Source organism: Lissotriton vulgaris, chromosome 9 (assembly GCF_964263255.1).
Source record: "Lissotriton vulgaris chromosome 9, aLisVul1.2, whole genome shotgun sequence".
In the NCBI taxonomy this organism is placed as follows: Eukaryota; Metazoa; Chordata; class Amphibia; order Caudata; family Salamandridae; genus Lissotriton; species Lissotriton vulgaris.
The window spans coordinates 33,690,565-33,713,927 of record NC_141697.1 but is presented as its reverse complement, the minus strand read 5'-3'; the positions used below and the strand labels follow the sequence as shown (position 1 = coordinate 33,713,927).

Below are 23,363 nucleotides of genomic sequence, written 5' to 3'. Positions count from 1 at the left end.
AAACTCTACTATCAGTATGTTTTGAAACACTCCGTTTGTTGGCTATGCAGAAAGCAATAGTAATGATCAATTCAGCTATTTGTACCGAGTTTACATTACACACATTTGAGGCCTCCTCGTTGTAGTTAATGTGCAGACTGCCTATGCTGCTCGTGGGTTTCTATGAACATCTCTCAAACATGAGCCATCTACAAATCAAATTTGCCAATTTGAGTGGTGAATCTTGAATGTCTGGTCTTAGATTGGTCCATGATTGTATCACAGTGATGAGGTCATGTTCAAATTAATTTATTTGATCATCCTCAATTTTTTCTTAGCAATGTAAGCGTATGGCAGAGTAAAGTGAGTCACATTTTGTGACAGAAATATTTTCAGCAGCCAGTATTGTCTGATCATACTTAGTCATTCGGCTGCTGGTCAAATGCTGGGTCCTTAAGTAGATTAACATCTCAACAGAATGAGGCACTAACACGATAAACGTGTAACCCATTCCAATTGTTAGCCTGCTAAATGGCAATCGCAGTAATAGTAACATTTGTGTTGCATCTAGTCAGTGCCACTGTGACGAGGTTCAGTACAGAATAGAAAGCGAGCACCCTTATTTTTCATGACCCAATAAACAAAAATCTTTACTCTAATTGGGTATTCCTAGGGCAGGTGCAGCTACTGCTCCTCGAAGGTTTGCATACATTCTGTTAGTCTCTATAGAGGCTTTGCATTCAAGCAAACGTTTGGAATTTGCTGGCAACATAACCAATCATTCCCAGAAACCTCTTGGCTTCTTTCTGAGTTTTTGGTGGGTTAATTAAAAGCATTTCCGACATGCTTTCGTTAGACACCTTTCTTATTCCTGTCTGAATTTGATGTCCCCCGTACATAACTTTTTAATGACAATATTGCATCTTTTTTTGAGGAAACTTTGTGCCCATTTTTAGCCAAATGATTTAACAGTGCATAGTGTCCAACATATTGCTCTTTAGGTTCTCACTGCAGTCATCAAATCAATGTATTGCGCTAGCACCTTTATCAAAAGGCACATTTAAATATTCTAAATTTGATTTCAGCATTTGAGAGAAGATTGAAGGACTGTCTGTATACCCTAGACAATTTCTAGCCCAAACCAGAATTCTGTTTTGAAATTTAAATGCAAAAAGATAATCACTATCCTCATGAGGCGAAATTGTAATTTAGGAGAAATGGAGAAAAATGGTTTCTCTGTAATTTGCACTGGTTTTTTCATCCCAATTTCTTTTCCTGCAAAATCCCAAACCTCTCTATCTCACTGTGTACCTTAAATATCAAGGCAAGTCCTCATATCTGAGAACTGGAAACTATTTTTGTTTCCTAAGATTTCATTTTAACAGCAACATGATCCTATTTTTTTTAATGTAAACCCCATCGGTGTGCAATAAGTATCACAATTTAAGTTGCATAACAGTTCATAACACAACAGATTTATTACACTTGTTTCACTAATTATAAATTCAAGTCTGTTTAGAGCTGAGCCTGTTTTCGCAGGCATGTGTGCTGATGCTCACAGCTTACTAGTCACCTGTTTATTTAAAATGCTTATTACTTGGACTTCTTTCCCCAAGTGGAGTGGGTTTGGATCTTCCACTAACTGGTCTAACTGTGGAACTGGTAGCACTGTTCTGAATCAAAAGTAATACTGGTTGGCCAATAAGTTCTCGTTCTGCATATGGGCCATTCTGATCTACCTTTAGGACTGCACCAAGCATGCAATCCTCCTCCTCCCTCAGGCACAATCATTGTGCCTGACTCAGTCAATCATTCTATTGGACTGCTTTGTATGCTGCATGTTCTGTACAGGTGCCTGTAGGACTGGGTCCATTGACTGTGTCATCCCATTCTGTGCCATGGGAATCACGATTTGCTGCATAGGATTCATTTGAAGCATCATTTATGTTCCATTTGCAAACTGATCAACATTAAAATCTACACGTTCTTTTCCAGTGGCCTTCTTTGTTTGGCACAAATGTGACCTGCTCCAGAATTTATTTGCACATTATTAGCATCATTATTAACATCTTTACCATGGGCAACCATTTCCTCCCCCCCCCCCGGGAAAACCCTCAAATTACACACAAGGAACAAGCTGACCACCTTTCTGAAAATACTGAGTTTGTGCCAGCATCTAGTTCTCTTAGTAGAAGTATTTTTTTCAATTCTCAATTACGATTGTATTTCACTCAGGCAAGGATTCCATCCAATGATTTTGCTTGCCATCACATTCTGCTGAACCTGTGAAATTGCCTCCAGATGTAAACCCCTCAAAAAGGAAGGAGTTAGGTCCGTAATTGGGGCTGAGGGAGGGCTGGACCATATAACAATGTATCAACAAAAGAAGGGTCCTCTTCTCATCTTATTTGAAGTCTATCTTTAAACGAGGCTGGATATTCACATTCATCAAATCCAGTCAGGTATCTTTATTTATACCCCCTTTTTGCCAATTTAAAACGTTTTTCTAAAAAATAAACAAGTAAAAGGTATAAATAAAGATACCTGACTGGATTTGATGAATGTGAATATTCAGTCTCGTTTAAAGATAGACTTCAAATAAGATGAGAAAAGGGCCCTTCTTTTGTTGATACATCCAGATGTAAACCCAACACAAAAGCTGAAGTAAATCCAGATGCGCTCTTCATTGTTGTCATTCTTTCTACTTTATTGCCTGTACATCTGCATTAATCTCTAGTAAAAATGCGAAAACTGTCTAATCTGAATTTTGTGTCGCTCTCATAATTTTTGACCACTAAACCTGTGTCATACGGTTCATACTTTCTCAGTAAAAATGTGTGTTTTTGGACAGCATAAATGTTAAAACTGAGCAAGGCTGAGTCCAGGCACATCATCAGACTGTCAACCATAGTCCTGGCTATCTCACAGTGCACCATCTGTACCTCTAACTTAGCAAGGTAACAGTTGGTATGTGCAACCTCCGAACATGACAACTCTCACTTCCCAAGGAAGTCATGGAAACAGATCTAAAGCCCTTTCATTCGGTAAATCGTGCATGCCCAAAGGGAAATACAAGAAATACTTGCATTGGCATTTCAAATATTTGTTGAAGCAATAAGATTCTTGTGTCCAATACGTGTGATGAATTATCAATAGAAAGAAACAAAACAGTAATCTGCATCACAAGAACGGTAAAGAAAATGAGCATTTCAACCATTGTGCTGTTACAGGACTTATATGATCGAATAGAAGTATAGTTCTAGTTGTGCCCCTATCTAGCGCTCCTTAGCCTAATGTGCGTAGGGTGGGTGAATCTGCTAAAATCCCTAGGGGCGATTTTAACTTCCAGTTACCTGTGGGTATATTTCTTCTGGGAGCCTTTCTTGGGGTAGGGCTGGGCACAATCCTTCTTAGAAGGTAAACAGGATTCAGCTGGGTTGGAATTCCAGCATGGGTGACCTCTACAGTGTCAGTAAGATTCTCCTCACTAGACAAAGGTGTGAGGTTGTTTATATAGTAAACTTCACCCATGTTGCCGTGCCGAAGCTTCAGTCAGGGCGACATTATTGATTCTGTATTTACATAGATGTTGCTGAGCGGACAATAACAAGCAGCATTTTGTGCTTTGAATTTAGCTCTATACAGAATGTTTAAGGCTCTGATAATAGGCCTACCAAGAAATGTAAATGTAAGCAAAGTTATTTCAGAGAATATTATCCAATACAGGCACTCAAGCAAATGTGTCGATGTTCAAAAAAAGATGTCCTCTTTAGGCGTGAGCATGTAAAATGATAGTGTGCTTTCCCGGGCCTAATGTGACCACATAACACCTGTTTTGCTGGAACCGTTCCTTTTAATTGCTCAACTCCCTATGCATATTTTTGCATGAAAATTGGTGAGGCTTGTAATGAAGACCATCTCTACGTGGCTTTTCCTGTGACCACATCACTACATTTTCATACTCATTCCACAAATCCTCAAGCAGAATATCTGAAACTAACACATCCAAATAATCCCTAAGGACCTTTGAAACTGTCACAACCCTGTCCGCATCAGTGTACCATTTCTCCGTCTCTTAAGTTTTTGAAAAGCCTTTGTAAAAGTACAGAGGTCCTGTCTGCACATAAGCCCTCCAGGCACTCCCCTCAATGGAAATTCTCTTTTCACCTTCTCATAGTCTCGGATTAAATCTATAAACTATAATTTCTCTGAAATTTGCTTTTGATTGCAAAATGTTTTATTTTCTCAAATGCAGTTTTCTTATCGTCACTTTATAGGATTCACAAATTTTCTTTTTAGTTAGGCCGCCATTCATTTCTTCAGCTATTTTTATAAAGTCTTTTAATCAATTTGAGGCATTTTTTTTCTGCTTCCAAATTAAACGCACCAATTCATTAGAAGTACATTTTGGTATTTTTTTCAACGTGGCATGCCACCCTTACACTGAAACAATTATCTCACCAGAGCAGTGGTTCTTAACCTTTTGACGTCTGTCAAGCCCATTTAATCATTATTGAAATCCAGGTACCCCCACTGAGCCCGTACTTAAAGCCAGGATCCTTGGCAAAAGTGTTTTCAATTATTTGAAACTCAAAACAATACCCCAAAATACATAAATAGGAACTCCTCTAATAAATATTTCATTTTAATTCACAAGCAAATTTAAAAAGAAAAATTGTTTCAAAATTCTGAATTTTATTTTTAAAGGGATTTTTAGAGCTGGCCTACATTCAATTTAGGCCATTAATCGTCCATATTATATTCCGTTTGATGCATTTGCACTGCTCCCACAATTGAATCTGAGGATACAAACCACATTTTTACAAACTGTTTTTTTATAGTTTTCAACTGAAATGTTGCTTCTTCATTTATATACATTTTATGAATCTGTTAATATTTAATTTTCTAAGCAGTTGCAGACCCTTGTGTAGGCTTGGCAGATGCCATGGGGTCCTTGGACCACAGGTTAAGAAACACTGAACTAGAGTTATCCAAAACCCCCACATAAATGTACAATTGTCATCACTAATTCAATAGCTGCACCATAATCAACAAATCATAATATGCAACATGGGTGGGACAGGCATGCAACAATATTTGGGAGGCGTGGGGCAAGAAACAATGCGGAGCAGGCACAGAGAGGAAGGGGAGGGGGCGGGGCAGCCTGCAAATGTGCACTCCTATGGAGTGCTGCAAGTAAAATAAAACAAGCATTTGCAATGCAATAGGTCTCACATTAGGAAAGTTTGAGCTATTGGTATTGTAAATGACACATTTTTTATTTATCTGTTGGTTTTGAAAATAGCGAAATTAATAGTTATGTCATTTACAATGCCAATACTTTTAACTTTTGCAAATGTGACACAGCATTTGTAATGCAATATGTGTTGTATTTACGTGACTTGGATGTATTGATATTACAAATAACAATTGCTTTTAATTTTTTAAAATAATTAATACTTGAATAAAAGTTATTGTAATTTATAATGGCATTAGCTTAAACTTTTGTAAATAGCTTTTGTGAAGATTATGTTCAGGGTATTTGATTGCGACGAAAATCCAAGAACAGAAGTGAAATATTCACACCTTTTTGTGACATTTGTAATAAAGCTTGAAACATTGAGAGGACATATTTGAACCAGTTGTTGTTGAATGGTTGCACAGATTGATGTTGTGGTTGCGACAAGTGATGCTGTGTCATTCAGTGATGCTGTGGTAGTGCATAGTGATGTTGTGGTGCCCCTGAGTGATGCTGTGAAGGTGCGGAGTGATGCTGTGGTGATGCGATACCCATTATAAAAAATGGGGTAACCCAAAACGGTTGTTGGACCTGGGTGATCAATATTATCAACAGAAACAATGGCCCAACCCGTGATTGATTGTCAGCTCAATGAATCATATACTCACAGTTGATCATTTTCAAGGCTAAGTGAGGATTAGAGTTAATCTCCTCTTGTGAATTTAATCAAAAACTATTCATTCTGTTAAGAAAAGCAACCACCTAGCAATACTGATTTATTTACAAAAAGGAGTTTTAATAGATTACTCCAAACACAGCGAGAAATTTCATATATACATTTATACAATATTCAGAGCGAACGGTAGAAGAAAGAGCAACGTGCTTCTACAAGGGTGCCGGAAAAAAGAAGAAAAAAGTGGTTTGGAGAAAACAGGGTGTAAGCCTCAACAGAAAAGTGACATAGGGTTTTATTTAATTGAAACAATACTGCAAAAGATTCAGGGTATTATTCAGTCAGGCCACTAATAATATTATTCCATTTTGAACATTCATACAGTCTTGACTGGCATGTATAATGTTTGAAAAAATAGTGGTCCTGTTTATGGAAAAGGGGCGTCGACGTTTCGACCCGTCTTGGGGTACAGGGGTGACTGGGGACCTCGACCTGCAGGTCTTCCTCAGGACGTGTATGGCACAGCCTTCGTACCGTGGCTAATAAGCTGTAGGCCCAATTAGCTTTTTATGGGATGTTCACAGTCCTCCTGCGTCTGGAAGAACGTGAAGAAACTTGGCCACAGTCCCACTCCAATTTAGTGGTCGTGGACCTTCAACATAATTAATCGGGTGATGATGACAGAAGTAATTAATACGGTTCTCATAAAGGGCATCGTCCGTTACTTTTAATGTTCTTGTATGGACATCACCGTTGGATGTGGAAGAGTGGATCTTAATCCTGGCGCCTGACGGTACTTTTTATATCCTCGGTGTGACCACTCTCACTGGGAAACATTCGCATGAGTGAGCGCCGTCCAAACTGGCAATTCCGGGCGCGAGTTGTTTGTATGATACCGGCGACTCGTCAGGACCGAACCACACCTGACAATCAATCACAGGTTGGGCCATTGTTTCTGTTGATAATAAGTGGTGATGCGATAGATAGAGTGTAATTATGTGGCGTGTAACTATGTGGCACTGAGTGGTATTTGGAGTGTATGTTGCATTGAGTGCAGTGTAATTATGTGGAGTGTAATTATGTGGCACTGAGTGGTATTTGGAGTGTATGTTGCGTTGAGCGCAGTGTAAATATGTAGCATATACTTATGTGGCACTGAGTGGTATTGTGTGGAGTGTATGTTGTATTCAGTAGAGTGTAATTATGTGGCATGTAATTATATGGCATGGAGTGGTATTGTTTGGAGTGTATGTTGCATTGAGTGCAGTGTAATTATGTGGTGTGTAATTATGTGGCACTGAGTGGTATTTTGAGTGTATGTTGCATAGAGTGCAGTGTAATTATGTGGCGTGTAGTGGCACTGAGTGGTAGTTGGGAGTGTATGTTGCATTGAGTGTAGTGTAATTATGCGGCGTTTAATTATGTGGCACTGAGTGGTATTTGGAGTGTATGTTGCATAGAGTGCAGTGTAATTATGTGGCGTGTAGTAGCACTGAGTGGTAGTTGGGAGTGTATGTTGCATTGAGTGTAGTGTAATTATGCGGCGTTTAATTATGTGGCACTGAGTGGTATTTGGAGTGTATGTTGCATAGAGTGCAGTGTAATTATTTGGCGTGTAGTCAAGTCAAGTCAAGTCATAAAATTTGTGTAGCGCACTACATACCCAGAGGGTTTCAAGGCGCTTAGGAAGGGGGGAGGATTATTTGTCAAATATCCACGTTTTAAGCTGCTTTCTGAACGCTAGGTGGTTCTGGGTGAGGCGAAGGTAAGCGGGGAGTGAGTTCCATGTTTTGGCAGCCAGGTATGAAAAGGATCTGCCTCCCATGGTGGTCTTGTTGATGCGAGGTACCGTGGCGAGGGCTTGGCTGGAAGAACGTAATTGGCGGGAGGGGGTGTAGAAGGACAGTCGAGAGTTGAGGCAATCTGGGCCGATGTTGTAGAGTGATTTGTGTGCGTGGATAAGCAGTCGGAAAGTGATCCTCTTATTGACGGGTAGCCAGTGGAGGTCTTTAAGGTGACCGGAGATGTGTTCGTTGCGTGGGATGTCTAATATGAGCCTGGCTGAGGCGTTTTGGATTCGTTGGAGTTTCTTCTGGAGTTTAGCGGTGGTACCTGCGTAGAGGGTGTTTCCGTAGTCCAGTCGGCTCGTGACCAGAGCGTGGGTGACTGTTTTCCTTGTTTCGGAGGGGATCCAGCGAAATGTTTTTCTGAGCATGCGAAGAATGTTGAAGCAGGAAGAGGATACGGCGTTGACTTGTCTGTTCATTGAGAGTGAAGAATCCAGGATGACGCCAAGGTTCCGTGCGTGGTCTGTCGGGATGGGTGCTTTTCCAAGGGCTTCCGGCCACCAAGAGTCGTCCCAAGCAGAGGGGGAAGTGCCTAAGATGAGGACTTCTGTTTTATCTGAGTTCAGTTTCAGGCGGCTTTGTTTCATCCATTCGGCGACTTCTTTCATTCCTTCGTGTAGGTTAGTTTTGGCGGTGCTGGGGTCCTTGGTGGGAGAAAGGATCAGTTGAGTGTCGTCCGCGTAGGAGATGATGTTGAGGTTGTGTTGGTGGGCGATGTCCGCGAGGGGGCTCATGTATACGTTGAAGAGGGTGGGGCTGAGTGATGATCCTTGAGGCACGCCGCAGATGACTTCAGAGGCCTCGGACTTGAATGGAGGAAGGCGGACTCTCTGGGTTCTTCCGGTGAGGAACGAGGTGATCCATTCTAGTGCTTTTCCTTGGATTCCAATGTTTCTGAGGCGCTGAAGGAGGGTGTTATGGCAGACTGTGTCGAAGGCTGCGGAGAGGTCGAGGAGGATGAGGGCGACTGTGTCTCCATTGTCCAGAAGAGTTCGAATGTCGTCAGTTACTGCGATGAGGGCGGTCTCAGTGCTGTGTTTTGCTCGGAAGCCAGATTGTGAGGGGTCGAGTGATTTGTTGGCTTCGAGGAAGGCGGCGAGCTGGTTGTTGACGGCTTTCTCGATGACTTTGGCCGGGAATGGAAGCAGCGAGATGGGGCGGTAATTTTTGAGTTCGGTGGGGTCCGCTGTTGATTTTTTCAGAAGGGCGGTGAGTTCAGCGTGTTTCCAGTCTTCTGGGAAGGTCGCGGATATCAAGGAGCAGTTGATGACGTCTCGGAGGTGCGGTGCTATGACGGAGTCTGCTTTGTTGAAGATGTGGTGAGGGCATGGGTCTGTGGGGGATCCGGAGTGGATGGAATTCATCAGGCGGATGGTTTCCTCAGTGGAGATTGTGTTCCAGGCGTTAAGGGTGTTTACGGGGGGAAGATGGTCAACAGATGGTGGGGTGGGTTGGTTTCCGGGTTGGTTGTCAAAGCTGTTGTGGATGTCTGCAATCTTGTTGTGGAAAAAGGAGGCTAGGGAGTCGCAGAGGGTTTGAGAGGGGGTGATGTCGTTGGAGTTGGCCGAGGGGTTGGATAATTCCTTGACGATGTTGAAAAGTTCCTTGCTGTTGTGGGCGTTGTTGTCAAGTCGATCCTTGAATGCTGTTTTCTTGGCTTTTCGGATCAGTTGGTGGTGAGTGCGGGTGGCGCTTTTGAAGGCGTCCTTGGTGCTGGTGGATGGGTCTTTTTTCCAGGCTTTTTCAAGGGAGCGGCAGAGTTTCTTGGATTTCTTAAGATCATCGTTGAACCATGAGGCCTTCTTGCTGCCAGGTTTGCTTTGGTGCACTGAGTGGTAGTTGGGAGTGTATGTTGCATTGAGTGCAGTGTAATTATGCTGCGTTTAATTATGTGGCACTGAGTGGTATTTGGAGTGTATGTTGCATAGAGTGCAGTGTAAATATGTGGCGTGTAGTGGCACTCAGTGGTATTTGGAGTGTATGTCGCATTGAGTGCAGTGTAATTATGTGGCGTGTAATTTTGGCACTGAGTGGTATTTGCCGTGTTGAGCGCAGTGTAAATATGTAGCATATTATGTGGAACTGAGTGGTATTGTCTGGAGTGTATGTTGTATTCAGTAGAATGTAATTATGTAGGATATAATTATGTGGCACTGAGTGGTATTGTGTGGAGTGTGTGTTTCATTCAGTAGAGTGTAATTATGTGCTGTGTAATTATGTGGCACTGAGTGGTATTTGGAGTGTATGTTGCATTGAGTGTGAGAAGCAGGCAGAGGGGGAGCTTGGAGGGTGCAGTGAGGGTGGCGGATGGACAGTGAGGGCTGATGCGAGTGCGCCAGAGCAGTGGGGAATGCTGGAAGGCGAGTGTGTTGCACTGAGGGTTGTAGTGAGTCCTGGAGTGTGAGTGTGTTCCAGTGAGGGATTTAGTGAGTGCTGGAGGGTGTGTGTGCTGCAGTGAGAGTTGTAGTGAGTTCTGGAGTGGGTAAGCGAGTGCTGGAGTGAGATGGCGATGCAGTGAGGATGGTAGTGAGTACTGGAGGGTAAGTGAGTCGCGGTATGGGTGTGACTGGGGCCTGACGTGACTACGATCGGTTTCACTTGCGCTGTGTTACACTGAGCAAAGTGCAGCAGAGCACAAGTGAATGCTGCTGATTTCGGGGGTTTATTTATTTTTTTAATGCGATTTTCTATAGCGCGAACATTACCCGAAGGTGTCGGAGCGCTTTATAAAAGAATCAGTTGTGAGACATAAGGATTTAGGATTACATGAGTTACATAAAAGATACAAACAGGAAAAAAATTGCAAATGTTCAGATCTGGCGCTCACAGCTGGCTCAGGCCCGTAAAGACGCCTGTAACGCACAGAACATGTGTGTACAGTGCATGTTCTGTATTCCGCACACACGTGGCGTTGTTGGCTATACATACATTCTGGCGTGCAGAGTATTGGGTACACGAGGGGTAGTCACTGCTATAAAGCAACTGAGCTTTGCAGGCGTAGAGGACAGGTGGATGACACGCCATGCATACACTGCCGCAAAGTCTGTATACAAGTGACGGAAACTGTACTGCTGTGTTCGCCTATGTGTGACGGCGTCAGACCATTTCTGTGTACACAGTACTCGGCGCCAGAGGCTCACTGTGCCGCGCCTTTCGATGCGGCGTGAGCTCGAATAGCCCAGGATGCCACCAGTATCCCTCGGGTACCATATACTTTGGGCACAGTACTTGGCGCTGCACAGCGTACGTACTCACCACCACAGTTTACCATAGGCTCGCTGGGCAGGGCGTTGTGCACACGCTGGGTGAGGTGAGATAGAATACGATAAAATGTATGCTGTTTCTCTCGTGGTCCTCTAAAGATGGAACCAGTGCTTACTTTGTAAAAATATGTGCCAGGACTCTCTGTTCTGCCAAAGATAGTAACAACACAACTACTACCCAATTACGAATTACTACTAACTAATTCGGACTATTCCAGGCCCCCAAAGCTATAAGAATGGCTTGGGCGGCAGGTAATAGTCATTTCTAATGTATATCGAATTAATAATGAACTAAATTAGACTGACTGTGCCACAAGCGCCGGTGTTGACAATTAGTAGCTCCTGTTCAAATTAAGCACAGGACGGAACCCATCAGTGCACACGTACTCACCGCGAGAGACTCTCCGCGCTGCGTTGTGCACACGCGATGCCAGGTGAGCCAGGATGCGCAGAAGATGTTGACAATACTCAACAATGCACTCACTGCTAGAGTTTGAGTCCCAGGTGCCTAAGGTTTGGGGCGAGAGATGTCACGCGGGTCCTCAAGGGAGGGAGGCGCACTGGGTGTTTTGGTGCACACCGTAGCACTGCACGATTCCGTGCGCACGGATACCCGGTGCCAGACACTTCCCAGGTCGTGCTGACCTGTGTCACAAACGTGTGGCCTTCGGTGCTGAAAGAGGCAAACAGTGTCCTTCCAAGTGCAGGGTATTTGTTGTGGCACAGGGCACCTTGGTACCCACCAGCGCAGCGTGCCTAGGGCTTTGTTGAGCTTAGCGCTGCACTTACGTAGCTGGAGTGCAGGTTACATATGTGCAGGCCAGGAATATCGGCCTGCACAGGGTGGTATATTGAAGGTACACAAAGGAAACATTGGGTTCAACTTCAGTACAATACTCACAGTGCTAGGTGCTAATGGGGTTGGGCATACATGGTCCATGCAGTACAGACTGGGGTACAGCACAGTACTCCCCGCCAGAGGTTACCATGGGTTCGATTAACTTGGCGCTGTGCACGTGAAGTGAGTGCTAGGCGTGCACATGGTGGTGCACACGTGGTGCTGGGTGTGCACTGGGCACTACATACAGTAAACACTGGGGGTCAGTACTCGCTGCCAGGGCTTGCACAGTACTCACGCAGAGCTGGGCGCTGCGCACGTGACGTGAGTGCTATATGTTCACGAGTGGCGTATACAAGGTACATACAGTGCACATTAGGGTGCAGTACGCACCGCCAGAGCTTGCCCAGGGGCTTGCTGAGGTGGGCGTTGTGAACATGTGGTGGTAGGAGCTCACGGGTGACCTATACAAGGAACGTAAAGTAAACACTGGGGGTCGGTACAGCACAGTACGCACCGCCAGAGCGTGCTAAGGGCTTGCTGAGCTCGGCGCTGTGCACACGTGGTGCAGATGCTCAAGGTGTGCTTCATATACGCTACGTACAGTAAATACTGAAGTGCAGTCCTATGACAGAGTTTGCTCGGCGCTGGGGGGCCTCACACTGACCACGGTGGTGCACACAAAGTAAATACAGCAAACACTGGGTACAGTACCCACCGCCAGAGCTTACGCACGGTGGTGCAGAGCTCGGCGCTGTGCACAAGTGGTGCTGCTCACAAGGTACACACAGTAGACATGGGGTACAGCACTCATTACCGGAACTCGTTCGGGCTCGCTGTACTCGGCGCTTGCCACAAGTGGTGCTACATGCACGGTACATACATTACAGTAGACATGGGGTACAGTACTCGCTGTGAACACACGGGGCTGCATACAATGACTAATCGCCGTAATACATTTGCTCAGCTCTGCTGTGGGGAGGGGGGAAAGGCTATTTCCACCACATATCCCATTTCGAAACCGGGACCAATTATTAACAAGATGTGCGCACGCACTCAGGAAAACGAAACAGCGTGGGGGCGGGACTTCCGTCTTGTGCGCGAATCAGCGCCCACGGAGTTCCTGGCCCGAGTAGCAGTGGTGACGCGGGGCTCCCATGCCCGAGGGAGAGCCCCGCGGAGGCTACAGAACACCGGATTGGCGGTAAGTGGCACTGTATTCGGGGGGGGGGGCGTGTGTGTATGCGACGGCGGGGGTGGGTGCGTGCATGGGTGCTGGTGTGTGTGTCTGTATGTGTGTGTAGGGGGGCAGCAGCGTGTGTATGTGCGCGCGCGCCTGTGTGAGTGCAGGAGGTGGGGGCTGGCTGTGTGTGTGTGTGCGCCGTGTTTGGATGCAAGCCAAGCGAAAGCAGGGGCTGTGTGTACGTGTCTGCACAAGCGCGTCTGAGAGGCGCGCTCCCGCGGTGAAAACTGACAATGAACAGGCGCGCGTCTGACTGCTGTCCACATTCCCAAATACGGGTAACATTAGTTGTCTTGCTGACAGCATTCAATGCTTTCGCATTCAATGCTAGGTCAGCTCGACCTAAAAAAGTAGCTCCGAAAGCTAGAGTGGTGGAAGGACATTAGGCAAGGAAAAGGCCCATGGATCACAATCCAAGAGACGGACAAAAACACAAAAAGGAAGTAAAGCCGGCACGCGTTGACTAAAGGGAAGCAAAGGAATGCATGACAATAAAGCCACGCATAACACTTTTCAAAACGCACCACCTAAAACCTATTAATACTCCAGCAGTATTTCAAAAGCCCAGGATTCCTTGAGAACCAATTAGCTTAATTATCTTGTTCTCACTATGGGCCTCTAAACTATTGAGCCTCAAATGATTAAATCGAGGGGGTAATTGGCTGGAATGGGACTAACATAGTCTCTTAATGAAGTCTGTGTATCATTCGGTTAGGACCGGTTTCAGTGGCAGAACTTAGGCCCCTGCGGTGCCGGGGGGAGGGGGGCGAGAGCTCCAGTCTGAGTCCAGAAGGGCCCCTCCACATACCTTGCAGGGGGTCCCCTCACGTTTCGTTACGCCACTGACCAGTTTGGTATGATATTGTGGTAATCCCTCCCTGTAATTATTGTACTTACGCAGTTGTGGCCGCTGTTGAGGTCATTGCAGTAATTGAAACGGATTCAGGTTAGGCCCGTAGTGGCCGCCATGTCTGCCCAGGGGTTTTAGGTTGTGAATTATTGGCTGCTGCTACACAAAATAGGAGCTGACGGGCATGTTTGGCTTTCAACATGTGCCTGTGTGGAGGCATCACAGAGTATGCCCAGTGATATGTGCTACAAGTAATTGAAGTCCACAGCGACCAGGGAGTGATCGGTACGGATACTGGGTGAGTTTACAAACTCGGTAGGAGTCGGAACATCTGAAGAACTCCTTCTTAGAGAGAGAGTTGTAGCCCGCGCCATGATCTGTCGCAGTGGGAGGAGAATCTCAACGATGAAGCATGCCACTTCTGGTGGGTGAGGGGATACTTCCTAAAAAAAAAAAAGTCATACTTTTGTTCAGCTGGGTTTTTCGTTATTTCCTGTTTTGCTTGGATCCTGGCATTTTTTGTGTTAAAGACTGAATTTTAGGTGCCACTATCTCAAATGGCCAATCGCCTAAGAATTATTACTTTCAGGGGTTCCCACAGGACTGGGGGCACACAGTTGGGCTCAGAACTTCAAACCAGCCGAACCTGAAAGCAGACTTTGGGGTTCGTCTGTGACTTCAGGCTGTGATCTCTAACAACAAGAGCTTTGATAGCTGCGAAGAGCAATCTCACATTTTCTGGAATCCAAATGAATACCTACTGCCAATATGACCCACAGTCTCATTAGCAAGGGTGGAGAGGCATACCCTCCATTTGTTTTTGTGGGCTGGAGGAGTTCACACGTGGGCAGCTTAAAGGGACATGGACGGTGCAGGCTGTCCAGAGGGTGTAGAGCGGGAATATCGACGGGAAAATGTCGACTTACCTTAATATCGCCGCAGAAATATCTACAAGAAGAAATATCGATGTCAAAAATATAGTTTAACAAGAATATCGACAGACAGGTAAGAAATATCGATAACAATAATATAGTTGTAATAAATATCGTTTACAAAAACATAGTTTACAAAAATATTGTCATTTAAATAATTATAAGTAATTTAGTGTTTTAATGAGTATTGTTAAAGTATATTTTGTAGCATTTTATTAGTGAATAATGTATTTTATGTTGAATTTAGTGGTAAAAGTTCTGTAGCGGGTTGTGGGTTTATAGGGGAATAGCGTGGGAAGTAATTTAAATATAATAAAATAATTGATTTAATTAACGTTTAAAATTAATATAAATATTTTAATAATTAGTTAATTAATAATTAATTTTGTTAATTTTTTATTTAATTTGAGCTGTGTGTACTGGAATTTTAAATAGAAAATTTAGTGAAGTAATTACATTTTAATTGAATAATTAATTATAATTAAATACATTTTTATTTTTAAACCAGTAAATAATTTTTAGTTTGTGTAGTGGTGTTTATAAGTGTATATGGTGTGAAAGCTGTAAAATAATTATTTATGTAAATATTTTGAAAATACAATACTAATCAATAATTAATTAGAACATATTTAATGTAATTGAGTAATTAATTTTAGGTGTGTAGGTGTTTGTTAATAATAATATATTTTAATGTATATATTAAATAAGTTTATAAACTACGCTATCCGGGAATAGTAATTTTTACCCCTTCGCTATCAAATGTTTTAACTAATAATATTTATAATATTTAAATTAAATGTATGTATTATATAATTTTATGTGTTAAATATCTGTATATGTACACAATTAAGTTTATAATGAAAAAGTGTAGTTAATTTGTTAAAAATAGTTAAAATATTAAAGTAATGTAATGTATTTTGTTAATAGTACTTAAATTTAATAATTATTTAATGTAATTATAATTCATTTAAAAAGTCGATATTTTTAACATCTATATTTATGACATCAATATTTTTGAGTCAATATTTATGTACTTACCTGTTAAGGTATAGGGTGTCGATATTTATGTAAACGATATTTATACAACTATATTTTTTTCAACGTTATTTGTGTAATCGATATTTAAACACCCTACCGTCCAGAGAGTCAAGCAGGAAAGCTATTTACTGCGACTATGACTCTGGATGGGAGGAACTGGAGGAGATCTTGAGGTCACCTGGGTTGCAAAAGTGCCATGGGATGTGGATTGTTTAGTCTGTTGAGGTTACCCCCGTGCAGATCTCCAGTCAAATGAGGCCTGTGGAGATCTTATTAGCGATCAGTTGTCTCCTCCATGCTGGACAGTTCAGCTCCCCCCTCCCTCCCTACCGTCCGTTCGGTCACCAGAGCAAGATTTCCCTGGAATCCAAAAATGATTCCCCAGGTTAAAGAAAGCAGTCACCAGGAAAGGTTCTGTCCTTAGCAAATGTCTCTGCGAACAACTGTGTGAAGGGTCTCGTCTATGTCAGGAAAATGAGTTATTGGCTAAAGGAGGTAGGATTTAACGTATTTTAAAGGCACTGGTGGGTACCATGGGCCAGTAAGCGTAGATTAATTAAAAAGTTTGAAAACTTCCTCCAATCCTGAGACCGGTATCTTGTCTTCGCCCGTTTCTTGGCAGGTTTTCTGCAGCAGAAGATACAAGTCACCATTCGGTCAATAAAACTTTTTTTTGGCTTTGAAAGCCATAAAAGCACATACAAGAGTGACCTATTGCAAAGGAAACAGATTTAACAATTCATAACATTGCTGTCTAAAAATTTTAACATGTATAAAACCATCAAGATTTAAGAATCTATTGTATTCAGATAAAAAATTCATAAAAAACAATTGATCAAATATGTAAAGAGAGGGCCCCTACGGGTCAGCCACATTGCCCCCAAAAACGAAGCTTCAGTACATTCGTAAACAGATCACCCGCCTGATCTCAGTACACGCAGGGCAATAAATACTGTGACTGCTTCTACCTAGTTCTTTGCATAAGGATGACCGCCAATAAGAACAGGCATATGGGACAGGCAAAAAAAAGGGCTACATTTCCCTTCAAATGATTACATATGACACAAGCAGGGGAATGCAAACGTGACTATTTATAGGTAAAGGCTTTAGGCGGCAGTGTGCCTGGCCTAAACTAAAAGTACAGCTTCCTGTCCAGTGGAGCTGTAATGTAGTCCAAAAACTGTTCATTCTGCCTGAGGGACTTAACATCTGTAAAATCTTTTGTCGGTCACCATTCATAACTGGATAAGTTGAAGATAAGCAAATTAGACTGATGCAGCCAGAGAGCAGCATTCCCTAAACTAAGTGGTCTAGGGATGGATATATGAGTGTGCATCTATGTAGTAGTATTACGCGAGTCTTGTACTTCTACTGTGTGTTCTATATACAAATCAATTTTTTTTAAAGTGGCCAGGCAGAAGGAAGTAGCAGTATTAGTAGCTTTTCTAAGTAATGCTGAGGATTTGTAACAACTGCAAATTAGAAAACAGTGATTCCATGACATGACAGCCCCCGAAAATCTACCACTGATTCCAATTTATTTTTGTGGCAAGAAAGCCCTTCTGCTAAAAGATGGGTAGAGTATTTAATTCAGCTACTTTATCACAGGTAGCGAAAGACGAGGTCAAGTGAAGTATCAGGAAACTTGATAGAAGCACTCAGGACTGCACAGTTTATGTAATGGGGTGTGGAGACTAGGGTAAGCGCTATGCTTCATTTGTAAAACAATACCTGCTGAGGCCCATGCTTTTGTTTGCTACCACCAGTGCAGAACAGCAAAGCTGTGTAGTCTTAATTCCCCCTCATTCATCTTTATTCCATCACCAGACACTGTCTCTCAAACTCCCTCCCATACGTCCTTTTTCCGTCCCTGCCTTCTCCCTTTGTCATTATTTTTCTGTCTTTCACTTTCTCCTTCCCTCCCACCCTCCTTTTCTGTCTCGTATTCTGGGTCTTATGAGAACAATTAAGTGTTGAGCCCAAAAATAAATGCCTGTGGACCCCATCAGTTCAAATTAAGCACAAAGGTCTCAGATATGCTAGACCCTAAGAATCTGTCATCCTCAGTCATCTTAATAGGCCCCAGGCGGTAAAGTGGCCGCCTACCTGGTGGGAAGGCTTCAAAGGCCACTTGGAGGTGGAGGAGTATGGCTCAATCGTTAGAGCTGCAGACCCTGATGCAGAGTTCTGGCCCGGGACCAGGGTTCAATTCCCGCCTTGGTGGGTCTTGGGCTCAATTTCCTCGGACCTGACCATTCTCGCCTCAGTGCCTATTCTAATCATGGGCCCCACGCTGCAACTCTGGGCAATAGCTTGCTTAACCTCCACACCGGCCCCAACAGCGCTAGGATGCCTGGCGTCACCCTGGGGGTGCCCAGGAGTGGACACTTCACAGGGAAAGCCAGAAAGGGTTCCACAGCGTTATGAGTAATAGCGCCAGGAAACCGCTTGGTGGCAGTGCGCTCTACAAATACCTTGACATTTACATTTACTTGACAAAGAGATGCACAGCTGCCTAAGAGTAGAACGCCTCCATCAGTCACTGGTCAACAAAGTGTCTCTCAGTCTGAAAAGGGTCACTTTTTTGGCCAAATACATTAGAGGCCCTAAGAAGGGCGTAGTTCACTTAGTGTGCTCAAGATAAACGTCTGGGCATCATTGGCGCCCTCGCAAAGATTCACAAAAAGCCAAGGAATCTGTCTCTCTTATCTCCACTTGGCCCAGCAGGCAGTTATCTTCCATGGCAACGCCGATTGCTCCCTCTCTACTGAGAGATGCCACTCGCTTCTCATTAAAATTGATCCATAGCTCAGTGATTCGGCCTCCTAATGAAGCCGGAGCCATATCTCAAGGGGGTTCTTCTGAGATCCTTTATTGAGCAATTTGATAAACCTGTGGCTACCTTTACCTCAACAGATAAAGCCCAGGCCTCCATTGAACTGATTTTTATCCCAAATATTTTCTCCAGACCTGTTTTGGTGGGGGGTGCATAGCCAACCATTTCTCTGGGGGAGGGGAGGGATCTGATTCAGGTCTGTCTTTGTTGGTTGTTAAACGTAGACCTGAATTCTGCTCGTCATGCAGCACGGTGCTCGTGTGCTGGTGACGAGCCTGGGCTCGTCATGAGTCCGCCCGAGCAATGGAACGCTCAGCACAGCGGGGGAATTATCCCCGCGTGTGAGCGTTCCACGGCTCATGATGAGCCCAGGCTTGTCACCAGCACACGAGCACCGTGCTGCATGACGAGCCTGGGCTCGTCATCAGCACAGAAGGGGTTAAGCTATAAACTTTATACCCATGTTTACATGGACATTTGGTTTGTGCTCTTGTGATTGTAAGTGTTGTCACTTTCTAAAATACCAATGTTAAATCCAACTTCATTAGTAAGTAAGATTTATCAATACAATTCGAAACATATGATCATGTAAAAGCTACTCTACTCTGACTAGGAATTACGGTTTAGAAATGTATTAAGGAATTCCCAACGCTAACCTATGCGAGGAGTAGGCCTCACAGTAGTGAACGATGAAATAGGCTGTTAGTCGCTACCAGGACATGCAAAACATAAAAGTACATTTTCTACCTTTTACTTACAAATCACCTGCCCTTAAGACTACCCAGGGCCTATCTTAGGGGTGACCTATATGTAATAGAAGGGAAGCTTAAGGCTTGGCAAGTAGTTTTAAATGCCAAGTCGAAGTAGCAGCTAACTGCACACACAGAAACTGAAGTGGCAGGGATGAGACGGGTTTGAAAGACTGCTTCTGTATGTGGGTTCCTCAAAGCTCTTCCTGGGCGGGGCTCTGGTTATTTCAGAAAAAGTTAGCAACTACATGCCAGCCAGAACTTTGAGGTCATCCTCCATGGGCCTGGACTGCGTCCCCAGAATATGCGAGCCAAGTCGGGAGGAAGTTCCTTCAGGCTCCTGCGAGCCCACTCTTGGAACCCATTTACGGTCGCTCTAAGATCAACTACTGACCTGGCTGTCTTTAAGAAACTTCCTAAAACGTGGTTATTCAAGGGGTAGGGGTGGTCGTGTGATCTGTTAGTCGGAGACTATTCGCGCAGGGACACTCTTGCTGAGCAGCCGTGCGCTGTATCAATGTGCATCATAAATTCATTCACTAGTAGTATTAAACTTACCCTAGTTATATGGTATACCACCTTACAAGGCACTTACAAGTAAATTAAATAGGTCAATCAGGTATACACCAATATCACGCATGTTTAGGAAAGGAGCACATGCACTTTGGCACTGATTAGCAGTGATAAAGTCCTCAGAATCCCCAAGGCCAACAAAAAGACTCAGCAAAACGTGGAGGCAAAACGCATAAAGATTGGGGGAATACCACCCTAATGCTGGTAGGTTAACAAGAGACAATTGCTCATTGCTATCAGAAAACCTTCTAAAGCAGTTTCTTTCCAGATCATAGCCAGATGGGTCTGCTAGGTCATGCTGGAAGCTGGGATAGATACCAACAGGTTTGGGGTGCATTTGACTAGAGGCCCTGTGGCTTCAAAAGCTTTCTCACTTGGAGCTAGATAAGGACATTTTGAATGCGGCATACTGGTTCTCGGATTCAACCTTCAAGAGGTTTTACTTTAAACTAGTCACAGATGTAGCTACTCTAGTAGCCCATAAGCGTTAAATTAGCCAAATCTTCAGCTCGTCCGGATTTAAAATGACAAACTCCTTAGCTAGCGTAAAAGGAAGTTTCACTCTTGTTAAGGACGCGGAGGCAAAGATTATCCAGACCAAGGCTCATTCACCCCACTTGGAGACTGATAATGGGTGGATGTAAAATGAAAACGTGGACAGTAAGAAAATAGGTTTGTCGCTAATAGACAACCTATGTATGAGATTGTGACTAATAAACACATGAACAAGACTACAATGTTGCTGGTTTACATAACGTCTGCTATGCTTTGTTCATATATATTGCTATTAACAGAGGTGGCAATGGAGAATGTAATCATAGTTGGTGAAACCGTCTTTTTATTCGCAGCAAATTAAAGCTGTAGCAGGATTAATTGGAGCTGTTTAATCGGTGCTTGTGGCAGGAAGAAAGAGGGTAGTGGAAAGCAACAAAGGACCATTATGGACAGTCCAGCGTTGTGATTAGATTTTATGGCATGTTTATTTTTGCAAGTTCTTAAGGGAAAGTTAGATTGTGTGATTCTTTACATGGCTGTCGGAGAGAAATAAAGAAGATCGCATAATCCTCTCTTCCATGTCTTTAATACAATTGAAGCTTTCAATAGCAATAACGAGGAAGTGTTTAAATTATTTGCCTTTAATGCCTATGGAAAAGCTATTGACCCGTAGGTAATTAAAGTAGCTAAATGAAACCCTGACCTATACATACTGAGGACTGAAACATTCATCTATGTTGCCACTTTAATTCACATGTGAACCTAAAGAGCAAAGCAGGGGGTATGAAAATATTTTAAACATATTTTCTTAATGGAAAGTGGCACCCTACTTGAGGTCATCATCATTTGGGTACACAAATGAAAAAAGTAGTTTGTGGCACACACTAGATGTTCAACTTTTTACCACATGCCTTTACCACGCATGTAATGTGTTGATTTTTGCAATGCATTGCATTACATTGTGTGTTTCTTCACACATTTTTGTGGGTTTTGATATGGTTTTTTTTCATGGGGGGGGGGGGGGTGGTGAAGGAGGAACACTTTTTACTATGTGTACATATGTTTTCCTCCCACAACTCTAAAAATCCTTATCTCCCTTTACCTCTATGCAAACCTAAACCCTAAATTCATTTTACCCCAGCTGACCCCTAAACCCTTTTTTTTAAAAAATAAAAAAAATGGCAAAGTATGGTATTTAAAAAAAAAACACTTTTACCTGTGTTGTAAAGTACTGCATTGTAAAGGCTGTGTGGCAAAATTAAAAACCTATATTATTCTCTTAGATGTGTATTTAGTAATGGTCACACTTGGTAAATTCAACGCAGCGAAGGAGGCATACCAAACAGAACAGTTAGAAAATGCCTTTCACAATTTTCCTGTAGAATTGAAATGAATTATTTTTTCTTCAGTCATGTTTAAAGAGCATGCCAGTGCCATCATTAATATTTTATTTTATCTCCTGTAGGTGTCTGCATGTATTCCATTCCTTAAGCTTTCCAGAAGGCCAAAGAAGGTGCTATTTTACTGTCACTTTCCAGACCAACTCCTCACCCAACGGCAGTCCTTGCTCAAAAAGTTATACAGAGCTCCAATTGATTGGCTAGAAGAGAAAACTACGGGCATGGCAGATTGTATACTTGTCAACAGCAAATTCACAGCAGATGTTTTTAAGAACACATTTAAGTCCTTAGCGAACATAAATCCAGATGTACTTTATCCCTCTTTGAATTCCAGCAATTTTGATTCCATAGTTTCTGCAGACCTTGAAGGTATGGTTCACAAGAGAGTACAGTTTTTGTTTCTCTCAATCAACCGATACGAAAGGAAAAAAAATATACTTCTTGCACTAGAAGCATTCCACAATCTGCTATCACGGCTCAATGCTGATAAGTTGGAACAATGTCACCTGATTGTAGCTGGTGGATATGACGAACGCGTTTTGGAGAATGTGGAATACTATAAAGAATTGAAAAATGCTGCTACTCGATGGAAAATGGAAAATAATGTTACCTTCCTTAGATCCTTTTCAGATGAACAAAAATTGTCTCTTCTAACAAAAAGTACATGTGTCCTTTACACCCCAAGCAATGAGCACTTTGGCATAGTTCCTGTGGAGGCAATGTATATGGGATGTCCAGTGATTGCAGTCAATTCTGGGGGGCCTCTGGAATCTGTTGTGCATAATACTACGGGATTTTTATGTAATGCTAGTCCAACAGAATTCTGTGAAGCAATGGAAAAATTTGTGGAAGACCCTTCTTTAAGGAAGTCCATGGGAGCTGCAGGAAAAGCTAGAGTCAAAGACCTATTTTCCCCTGAGACCTTTTCAGAGAAACTTTACCAGTACTTGTGCAAACTGACCCAATAGAATTTAACTTTGCAACTTTCATGGTATTTAGCAAAATATTCTGTCCTATCAACTTAGCGTTTTTGGCTGATTATGCGTTGCTAAAAGATGGTTGGGCTTTTGAGTTGTATATATTATATTTTTGTAATCTTTGATACACTTTATCAGTTGCTTTGATTTCTTTTTGAGGGCGAGGGTTGAAATAAAATAAATCACGTTTGACTTCCTATCCCCTGTTGTGTTTCAGTATGGTGTGACTTGACTGATAAAAAGAGGGTCATTGGTAGGGTCTTTCTACTAAGTTAACTTTTCTGACCTTTTCATGTTAGGATCGTTTATAACCCAGTCCGCAAACCCTCTGCTTTTAACAATCATGTCCATAATTTAGGAGAGATAGACATTTCTTGTTTTTAATATCATTTATTCTTGCTCTGCTTTCAGTCCTCTTATACAGTATTTTT

The 23,363-nt window shown here is 42.9% G+C and overlaps 1 protein-coding gene across 1 annotated transcript in view; it reads left to right on the top strand.

Annotated features, from left to right (window-relative positions):
- ALG2 (ALG2 alpha-1,3/1,6-mannosyltransferase) overlaps positions 1 to 23,129 on the top strand; it is a 30,565-nt gene extending 7,436 nt beyond the window's left edge. The window contains exon 2 of the mRNA XM_086936988.1: positions 22,021 to 23,129. Within this exon, the coding sequence (XP_086793114.1) occupies positions 22,021 to 22,923 (903 nt within the window). The 3' untranslated portion in view covers positions 22,924 to 23,129. The remainder of the gene's footprint in view (positions 1 to 22,020) is intronic.
- Positions 23,130 to 23,363: the final 234 nt, after the last annotated feature.